The 10837-nt window shown below is 37.6% G+C and overlaps 2 protein-coding genes across 2 annotated transcripts; both read left to right on the top strand.

Moving 5' to 3' along the window:
- The first annotated feature begins 1250 nt into the window (after positions 1-1250).
- Positions 1251-4431, top strand: LOC311303787 (ganglioside GM2 activator-like). Its single transcript, XM_084430444.1, has 4 exons — positions 1251-1659; positions 1755-1904; positions 3484-3666; positions 3780-4431. The coding sequence occupies exons 1-4, from the start codon at positions 1555-1557 to the stop codon at positions 3936-3938; spliced, it is 597 nt and encodes a 198-aa protein (XP_084286570.1). The 5' UTR covers positions 1251-1554; the 3' UTR covers positions 3939-4431.
- Positions 4432-4758: 327 nt separating this feature from the next.
- On the top strand, positions 4759-6509 carry LOC311303788 (ganglioside GM2 activator-like). Its single transcript, XM_084430445.1, has 4 exons — positions 4759-5016; positions 5104-5256; positions 5673-5822; positions 5924-6509. Exons 1-4 carry the CDS (start codon positions 4915-4917, stop codon positions 6095-6097), a joined length of 579 nt encoding a protein of 192 aa, XP_084286571.1. The 5' UTR covers positions 4759-4914; the 3' UTR covers positions 6098-6509.
- Positions 6510-10837: the final 4328 nt, after the last annotated feature.

Genomic DNA, 10837 nt, shown 5'->3' with positions numbered 1-10837 from the left:
TTTTACAAAAATGTCAAATGCATGAAGAATTTGAGCTATTGTCACGTACTGCTGGTCAGTAAAAACGACGAAGGAGATGAACTACTTAAGAAATCTTTATTTTGCATCCAAAAATACTCAGGAGAGTACAGGAACGTAGATCAAACATGTGTTTCATAACGTCACATTACCGCAAGAAAGAACTGGGGAGATAAGAGCTTGAATACATGAGATAATTATTAACAGAAATGAGAACATAGAACTAGAAAACATGGGAACAAACTAGTGGGCACAGGGAAATATCAAATTAAAAACACAATGAAACTAAATGGAACCAAAGCATACTCATGACAGTTATATGATTCTTTATGATGCTTTCAATTTTTCTAGATAAATAAAAAAATAAAAAATAATGAACTAAAGACATTATTCAGTTATGTAATGCACTGAAAACCAGAGTAATAGAACAAATAGAAACATTGGAGTGTTCACACCCCTAAACTAATACTTAATCGAGGCACCCTTTGGTTTTATTACAACACTCAGTTTGAGTCTATCAGCTTGGTACATCTCGACTTGGTAATACTTCCCAGAGAATGAACTCATTGGTTCTCACACATCAAGCGAACATGCTTGAGCTTCTATTTACCACACTGATGCGTGAGTTGACGAATGTTCATATGTGAATAAAATTCAATCTGTTCATCATAAACTAAAGTGATAGTGGCTCTTTAGACAATTAGGACTAGCCTAAACTGCTCAATTCGTATGGATTAGTTTTATTTATTATATATTTATGAACTCTTTGAAGTTTCAAAGTGGTAGTTGTGTAGGTGTCAATGGAGGGACAGAAAGATTTCAGATTTCATTAAAAAGATCTTCATTTGTGTCCCAAAGATGAACGAAAGTCTGACGGGTTTAGAACGACACAAGGGTTTGTTATTAATGACAGAAATTTCATTTTTGTGCAGGCCTAACACAAAATAATTGTATTATATAAATTATAAACTCACCAGAAGTATGGCCTTGTTGAGCTCATAGCAGGTGAAAAGGGTAAGGTGCTTTCAGGATGAAGATTAGGCCTACTTTAATGTTACCCTAATGTTTTCATAAATATCTGTCAGTGCTGACCAAAATGTTTGCATGGCAATTTTTATACGTCAAAAGCTGTAAGTGCCAAAAATGCACTTGTGTAAAAATGTCCTTTTCTTTGAAAGTTACAATAAGTTGTTGTCGTTTTGTTTAAATCTCTGCTAATCATGTTTGCTAACGGACTGCTGTTATTCCTCCTGCCTTTAGAGGTCGCAGTAACACTCTATTTCGCAGGATGAAATGCGGAAAGAATCATCATGGCAAAACATTTAAATACCACAACACACTCGACACACACTGATAGTTCCTCAAGTGAAGCTTTTATTGGTCTTCAACGTACTATATATTGTTGTTCTATCGGGTGCCTTTAAGTTACGTCGTTTTACCTGTTTACGGGCATGGTCGCTTGTGGGTTTTGTAAAGCTCTCTTGTTAAACAAAATTCAAAGTTATACTTAGTGGTTTTAACTTTATACCTTGCAAAATGAAAAGCTCCGTTTCCGTGTTTATTGTTCTTTTCGCTGCAAACGGTTTGTTGCTGGAAGGCTCGAGCCACTTGCACAGCAGGAAAATCTCTAAATTAACCACGGTAAGATTGTGTAATATTGTGTACACTAGATACTGATGACTGTATCATTTCTGTTTTCTTTCATTTGTCATGTGCTCATTTTTATTATTGAACAGGTGTGGGGGTTTTCTTGGCAAAACTGCGGTAAACAAGATCCTGCACAATTGAAGAGTCTCCATATATCTCCAGATCCCATTCCCATTCCAGGACAGTTAACAGCAGATGCATCAGGCACAACATCAGTAGAGCTGGTATCTCCTCTCTCGGTATGCTAAGGACATATGATTATAGAAAGACTAAATCCATTTTGATATTCATCTTGAGACCCAGAATTGCATGTTTGCAGTGAATATCTCTAAAAGCATATTCCGAGACTTTCTGTAGGATTTTTAAATGTCAGAACAACTTCCTCTTCTTGGTTAAAAAAAAGTAGCCGAACATCATGACATTTGTTGGTGGAAAGAGGAACTCCTACATAGTACATACATTGTTTTGTGATTGACATTATTAGGCTATATTTTTTTTTTAAAACATTACATGTATTAAAGAAAATGTCCCTATGACACTTATTACACTGCCTATCATTACATATTGTTTATGCAAGTTGTCCCAAATTCTTGTTAATATAAAAATTAGACCCAAAGTTGTTTTTTTTACACTAATACTGCGACAAATCAGGAATCAAAACATTTTATAAAACCACTTTGTAATATTATTTATAACATATTTAAGTAAATATGAATTACATGTTTTGATTAAAGGTCTATTTAAATTATCATAAACTAATTTGTTTGTAAGCTAGGAAAAAACTATAAATATCTTTTTCCTGCATTTTTTTATAATACCTGCATTACAGATGACTTGCTGAAGAAGTTACATGAAGGTTAAAAATGTACATCTTTGCTTCATTTTAATAATTCCTGATTTCTTAAAAGATGTTGGTGAGATTGTCATGTTTATTATGCTCCAAATACTACAAAGTCGTTAAAAAATACAAAAACGAGGTGTAGAAGGCTCTATCTTTACCCTGCACCATGAACCTCTGAATTCAGTGTAGAGTTCCCTGGCCATTCTTGTGACCTAGTTTATGCTCTAATGGACTGCTAGTGAAATACATTTTGATGTCTGGAACCTCTGTTGGGTGTCTTGTGACTATCACAAGAGGCTGTAAACCTCCATGATAGTTTGTGTCTTCATAAGGCATCGTTTTAAAGGGTTAGTTCACCCAAAAATGAACATTCTGTCATTAATTACTTACCTTCATGTCGTCCCAAACCTAAGACATTTGTTCATCTTCGGAACACAAATAAAGATCATTTTGATGAAATCTGAGAGCTTTCTGTCCCACCATTCACAGCTTACGCAACTACCACTTTCAGAAAGGTAGTAAGGTTTAACTCGATTTTATGAAGTGACGCGAGTGGTTTGTTTGAAAAAAAAAAAAAAAAAACATAAGTTACCACTTTATTTACAAAATATTTATCTCCGACACGTTCACAAGAGCAACACGATGTATGCGTGTTGATGCGAGAGCAAACGTGGAGATTAATATTTAGTCAATAAAGTAGTAACTTATGGGGGGTTTAAACAAAGCGCTCGCATGACTTCATAAAATTGAGGTTAAACCACTGGAGTCACGTGGATTACTTTTATGATGTCTTTACTGCCTTTATAGGGCTTTAAAGTGGTAGTTGTGTCTACAGACTGTCAATGGAGGGTAAGAAAACACTCAGATTTCATAAAAAAAATCTTCATTTGTTTTCCGAAGTTGAAAGAAAGTCTTGCAACATGAGGGGGAGTAATTAATGAACTATCCCATTAATAACTCCGTTTACTCTGTTTCAGTTGAAAGTGACGTTGGAAAAAGAAGTAGCTGGTTTGTGGGTGAAAATACCATGTCTGGATGAAATAGGAAGTTGTCATTATCCTGATATCTGTGACCTGCTCAATCAGCTCATCCCCCCAGGACAGGACTGTCCCGAGCCTCTGCATACATATGGCCTGCCCTGCCACTGCCCGTTCAAAGCTGTGAGAGTCTCCTGATTCACAAGATTTTATTGAACATGCAAGAACACAAAAGTTCATCATGCATTTTTTAGAGGCATAACATTGTTCATATCTTTTTTTTCATTGTTTTTCAGGGTGATTATTCTTTTCCGACGTCAGATATCTACATACCAGAAGTTGAACTGCCTGGCTGGCTGACTAATGGCAATTACAAAGTACAGGGTGTTTTAGGAAGCTCTGAGAAGGAACTGGGATGCCTCAAAATCAGCTTCTCGTTGCATTCCTCAATGTAACAACACTATCAAGCAGAGATTATTTACTGTCCTATGACACTGGTTTTGGGTAAGAAGAGATAACTTTTCCTGGTTAAAGGTAGCATGTGATTCATCTATAATAGAACTTTTACCTAAGTTTCACTTTCATAACTTTTTAGAATGTGAGCACATTTGTTTTTTACTAATTAGAAGTCTCATTCAAATTGTTTTTTAAATGATTGGTAGAAACTGTAAATGTCCCTACATCAGATTGTTTCACAAACCACTGGACAAAGTTTGACAGCTGAGACTCATGAGTACTGAAAATCTTTAGGTCATAAACTGCACAGGTTTTATTTTATTACTGTACTTAACATGAATGTTTTAACAACTGATTGTATTCCTATCATGATTTTTGCTGTTGTTCTTTTGGTTCGAGTTCAGTGTCAAATCAAAGCTGAACCAGTTTTGTTTAAAAGGGAAATTTCTTTTCTTTTTCTTAATAAACATTCAAACAAGTTTTTAATAGTTATTTCACATTTTCTCATTGAGTTTGTAATGCTTTACATTTTAACTTTTTTTTAAATAGCCTACTTTAAACTTTTGTTTTTTGTTGTCTGCACATAATTTTTCATAAACAGCCCAGCAGCGCGCCATCTTTTCAGCTGAACATGTTTGATAAAGAGTCAGTGTGTTAGAGTAGAAGGTGGTGTATAGGTTTTTTTTACTGTCGGTTGCAGTTATAATCTTTATTGTTGAGGTTTTTTAAAGGGTTGTCATGGTGTGAATAAGCCTGTAGATGTCGCTGTATAATTGTTTATTTTTATTTTTATAATTGCATAAAGTTTCACGGAAAAACATATTTCAATAACATAACAATCGCATGACACACTCACTTTATAATCCGTGTCAGTGATACTCTGAAACACTGCACATTCACGTGATTATCATAACTTGTAGGAAATACCTCTTAGATAATTAACCAAAAATTGAAGGTGAGACTAAACCGTTCAAAATGAAAAGCTGCATATCCGTGTTTATCGCGCTATTCGCTAACAGTTTTTTGCTGGAAGTCTCGTGCCAATGGCATAGCAGGAAAAGCTTTGCATTTAGGAAGGTAAGAACCTGAGACTGAAATCAGACCGTTTTGATACTACTTTAGTTGTCTTTGTATTGTCATGTGCTACTTTGTATTACTGATCAGTTTAAGAAATTTTCCTGGGACAACTGTGGAAAGCCAGATGACCCCATATATGTGAAGACGCTACATGTGTATCCAAACCCAATTCCTTCACCAGGATATGTGTTAGCATCTGCATCGGCCAACATATCAATAATTCTGCACTCTGCTTTGCCTGTAAGTTGAGATATTGCCGTATGATGTCTGATGATATAGGCTTCTTAAAGCCAACTGTGATTTTGTACCATTCACTGTTGTTTTAGTATTGATACTATTATTATTAAAAAAAAAATTCGTTTTTCTATTTATAAAATATAAATCATATTTTATATAATTTCCAACAATATTAAAATTTTATTTCAATGTTTTATTTTTAGTTTTATAATGGTACCATAAATCTCTGAATTGAGTTAGTACCCAATCCATTCCCATTATTAACAAACTCTTGGTGTCACAAATGTTTTTATGTATGAGACTTTTGTACTTTACGACTATCATTTAGACGGTAAACCTGTATGACCACATTTCAGCAGCTGAACACCATGCCTTGTATCTTCAAGATCATTTGGATGATGTCATTTTATCTGTTTCAGGCGAACTTGACTCTGGAAAGAGAAGTTGCTGGTGCATGGGTAAAAATACCTTGTTTTGATGACCTAGGAAGTTGTTATTACCCTGATGCCTGTGAACGGTTGGCCCAGCTCTTACCCACAGGACTCCGTATTGACTGCCCGTTCAAAGCTGTGAGTGTTGACTGATTCACTGAACATTCTAGTTTCACATGCGGCAAACTTTTATGTACTGTTTTATCTGTTTTTAAAGTTAACATGTCTCTCTGTTTTAGGGTGACTACGTTTGGCCATCGTCTGGTATCTACATCCCAAATTTTTTACTCTCTGACAGACTGACTCATTTCAGATTGCAGATAATTTTAGGAAACTCTGAAAAAGAACTGGGATGCCTTAAAGTCAACTTCTCAGTGGCATCAGGACTACACCACCAACACAATGAAATGTAGTAATAGCTGTCCTACAGCACTCTGCTCGGGTCCTGGCTTTTCGGAAAGTGACAAAAGAGACAAATGTTCAAGGTAGTTAAGTTAATCTACAATATTTACAGTAAATTAAGATTACAATCTTCAGTCATCAAGAACATACACTTTAACAAGCAATCTACATCTCATGAACTTGTTTTAATTGATGACTGCTTGTCAGCTCAATTTACTTTAAATGTTTGTAAATGTAAGAATTGATGCCAACATCACAATTCACCTCAAACATCACAAAAAGCTTTTACAGTTGCTGCAATGTGTCACGACGAGTAAGCGACTGTGTAGAGTGAAAACGAGCATCTCACTTTTAATAAACCCACCCAACTTATTTGCACAACTGTTTGAGGCTGTATTATAAACTGGTACATTTGTCTATTTGAACTGTGTGTGTCTCGAGTGTGTCTCATGGTGTATGGTATTATTTTCACTTTGACGTATTCAGGATTCGTTTGACCCTTGAAGGTCTAAATGCAGCGATTTTTGGCCTGCCCAAAGCTGAATGTCTTTTCCCACATAACGCTTCACTCATGGTCCCACACCGGCTAAATAGAGAGCCCCCCTTTGTGGAGCTGGAAGTAATTTGGCACTTAAAGAGATAGTTCACCCAAAAATTTAAATTAGCCCATGATTTAATCACCCCCAAGTCATCCTAGGTGTATATGACATTCTTCTTTCAGACGAATACAATGAGTTATATTAAAAATGCTTTATAATGGCAGTGAATGGCTGTTTCTGTTTTGAAGTCCATAAAAGTGCATCTATCCATCATAAAAGTGCTCCACACGGCTACGGGGGGTTAATAAAGGCCTTCTGAAGCGATGCGTTTGTGTAAGAAAAATATCCATATTTAAAACTTTACGAACTGTAACCACTCACTTCCGCTAACTGTCATATGCACGTTCACGAGAGACTGGCGAATCCAGCGTATGACGTAGGACGCAGGCGTAGTGTAAGTTATTGTGACGATGGTGGAAGCGCAGAGGATAGAGCAAAACTAAACACCAGTCGCGAATCAGAAGTCTAAAACGAGTGTGTTTAAAGGAAATAGTCTCCTCTTTGATTATCTCTAAATCCTCTGACAGAGTTCAAACTATTCAATTCTTCACATGGATGTCCTTCGATGTCAACAAACTTGGTTCTCGCGAGAACTAGCATATTCTTACCGGAGCGTCCTACGTCATACGCTGGATCGCCAGTCTCTCGTGAACGCATATACGACAGTTAGCGGAAGTTAGAGATTAGTTTGTAAAGTTTTAAATATGGATATTTTTCTTAAACAAACATATTGCTCCGCTTCAGAAGGCCTTTATCTGAAGGCCTTCTGATAAGGCCCCTTCCCCCCTTTTTAAGATGGATAGAGACACTTTTATGGACTTCAAAACAGAAACAGCCATTCACTGCCATTTTAAAGCTTGGAAGAACCAGGAGATTTTTTAATATAACTCTGATTGTATTCGTCTGAAAGAAGAATGTCATATACACCTAGGATGACTTGAAGGTGAGTAGGGGAGAGCGGGGTATGTTGTCACACTTTTCACACTGTCTAACATTTACTGAGCACCATACATCAAAATGATATAAATCTCATACCAAATGAAAGAAGGAAGTCATGTTGTATTCATAACATCTTATCTCATTACGGAGTTGTAGACTGTTGAATAGCGAGTGTGCACTTGTGACAATTTGCCCCATCGGCGGGTAAGTTGTCACACTAGATTATCTAAAAAATAAGAACACAACTACTTAATTGTGAATATTGATTTTAACTTTTAAACTCAAAACAGACCTGGAAATATAAACATCCATGCCTGGAGAACCTGGAAAAACAATTATTTCAATCCAAATAATGCACATTTCAATTAAGTGGCAAAACCACTTTACTTTGAACTTTAAACTCAAACGTTCTACGGCTTGCACATAGATCCTGATAACTGAATGGAATGCTGCAGAAAACCTGCTTAACTTAACCTCTGAACAAAACAGATGCCCTGTATCTGATTAATCGGACTCATCTCCAGAGTCACAATTCTGACACACATAAATTGCCTGGCCTGAGGTGCAAGCATCATGGGCCCAATTGTTGCATTTTACACATTTTACGCATATGCTACTCTGAACAATGCCTGAACTTCGTATTTTGAGCACTTCTTGTGTTTTTTTTTTTTTTTGCCTCTTCACAATGACTCGCTTAAATTAGTCCTAATTTGTAAGTCGCTTTGGACAAAAGCGTCTGCTAAATGACTAAATGTAAATGTAGCTGCCTTGTTTTTCATAGGTCCAGATTTCTGCTTCCCTTTCTTTTGAAACAGCTTTTTGCTAGATTGAGACTTATTCTTTTCTATTTCTAGTTGCTGCTTCACTGGCGTGTCAGTAAGTACAGTGAGGAAAATAAGTATTTGAACACCCTGCTATTTTGCAAGTTCTCCCACTTGGAAATCATGGAGGGGTCTGAAATTGTCATCGTAGGTGCATGTCCACTGTGAGAGACATAATAAAAAATAAAAAAAATCCAGAAATCACAATATATGATTTTTTAACTATTTATTTGTATGATACAGCTGCAAATAAGTATTTGAACACCTGTCTATCAGCTAGAATTATGACCCTCAAAGACCTGTTAGTCTGCCTTTAAAATGTCCACCTCCACTCCATTTATTATCCTAAATTAGATGCACCTGTTTGAGGTCGTTAGCTGCATAAAGACACCTGTCCACCCCATACAATCAGTAAGAATCCAACTACTAACATGGCCAAGACCAAAGAGCTGTCCAAAGACACTAGAGACAAAATTGTACACCTCCACAAGGCTGGAAAGGGCTACGGGGAAATTGCCAAGCAGCTTGGTGAAAAAAGGTCCACTGTTGGAGCAATCATTAGAAAATGGAAGAAGCTAAACATGACTGTCAGTCTCCCTCGGACTGGAGCTCCATGCAAGATCTCACCTCATGGGGTCTCAATGATCCTAAGAAAGGTGAGAAATCAGCCCAGAACTACACGGGAGGAGCTGGTCAATGACCTGAAAAGAGCTGGGACCACCGTTTCCAAGGTTACTGTTGGTAATACACTAAGACGTCATGGTTTGAAATCATGCATGGCACGGAAGGTTCCCCTGCTTAAACCAGCACATGTCAAGGCCCGTCTTAAGTTTGCCAATGACCATTTGGATGATCCAGAGGAGTCATGGGAGAAAGTCATGTGGTCAGATGAGACCAAAATAGAACTTTTTGGTCATAATTCCACTAAACGTGTTTGGAGGAAGAAGAATGATGAGTACCATCCCAAGAACACCATCCCTACTGTGAAGCATGGGGGTGGTAGCATCATGCTTTGAGAGTGTTTTTCTGCACATGGGACAGGGCGACTGCACTGTATTAAGGAGAGGATGACCAGGGCCATGTATTGCGAGATTTTGGGGAACAACCTCCTTCCCTCAGTTAGAGCATTGAAGATGGGTCGAGGCTGGGTCTTCCAACATGACAATGACCCGAAGCACACAGCCAGGATAACCAAGGAGTGGCTCTGTAAGAAGCATATCAAGGTTCTGGCGTGGCCTAGCCCGTCTCCAGACCTAAACCCAATAGAGAATCTTTGGAGGGAGCTCAAACTCCGTGTTTCTCAGCGACAGCCCAGAAACCTGACTGATCTAGAGAAGATCTGTGTGGAGGAGTGGGCCAAAATCCCTCCTGCAGTGTGTGCAAACCTGGTGAAAAACTACAGGAAACGTTTGACCTCTGTAATTGCAAACAAAGGCTACTGTACCAAATATTAACATTGATTTTCTCAGGTGTTCAAATACTTATTTGCAGCTGTATCATACAAATAAATAGTTAAAAAATCATACATTGTGATTTCTGGATTTTTTTTTTTAGATTATGTCTCTCACAGTGGACATGCACCTACGATGACAATTTCAGACCCCTCCATGATTTCTAAGTGGGAGAACTTGCAAAATAGCAGGGTGTTCAAATACTTATTTTGCTCACTGTATTGCTGATTTGCGTCGTTTTCTTCCTTTGCTGGATGGTTTTCGGGGGCCATCTTTTGGATATGGCCGGATGTCCACTGGAGTTGGTAGCCCACTGTCAGCAATAGCATTGCTGGGTAAGGGTGAGCTGGTGATAGCAGAAGCAACTGGGCGTGCTAGGCAGGACAGGGTTGGTGCTGGGGCTGTGTTTATTTGTACAGGGGCAAGTTGTCACATGTGACGACTTGCCCCAAAGTCATTGAGACAACTTGCCCCATATTGACATGTGAGCTAATGTTGGCTAAATCTCAAGTTTAGCTCAACATATCACTTTAGCTAAAGTACCAAAAGACACGTTACTGTCTCCTCTATTTTGTGCAAAATAATAATTTTAAACATTCATACCTAACAAAGTTGTATTGCATAAAATGTAAAGTGATTTTTTTTTTACTTTTTAAGCAGAAAAATAAGAAAATTGTGCTAACCTCAGATTACAGTGATCTTGACCACATGTGAACAGGAAGTTGACTATAGAAGAAGAAGTCACATAAAGTGGCTATTTGATTTTTGAGATAGAGCCTCTAGTGTTGGAGTTATGGACAGTGTGACAACTTACCCCGCTCTCTCCTACATCATGGGCTACTTTTCCTTTTTTGGTGAACCATCTCTTTAAATGAGCAGCACTTGGCTAAACACCCTCTGGCTCCGCCCACCACAGTAGCCACGCCCCCAGACTCTCTCTA

This window comes from Rutilus rutilus, assembly GCF_951802725.1.
Source record: "Rutilus rutilus genome assembly, chromosome: 14".
In the NCBI taxonomy this organism is placed as follows: domain Eukaryota; kingdom Metazoa; phylum Chordata; class Actinopteri; order Cypriniformes; family Leuciscidae; genus Rutilus; species Rutilus rutilus.
Note: the sequence above shows the minus strand (reverse complement) of the source record. Positions and strands in the feature narration are given on the sequence as shown.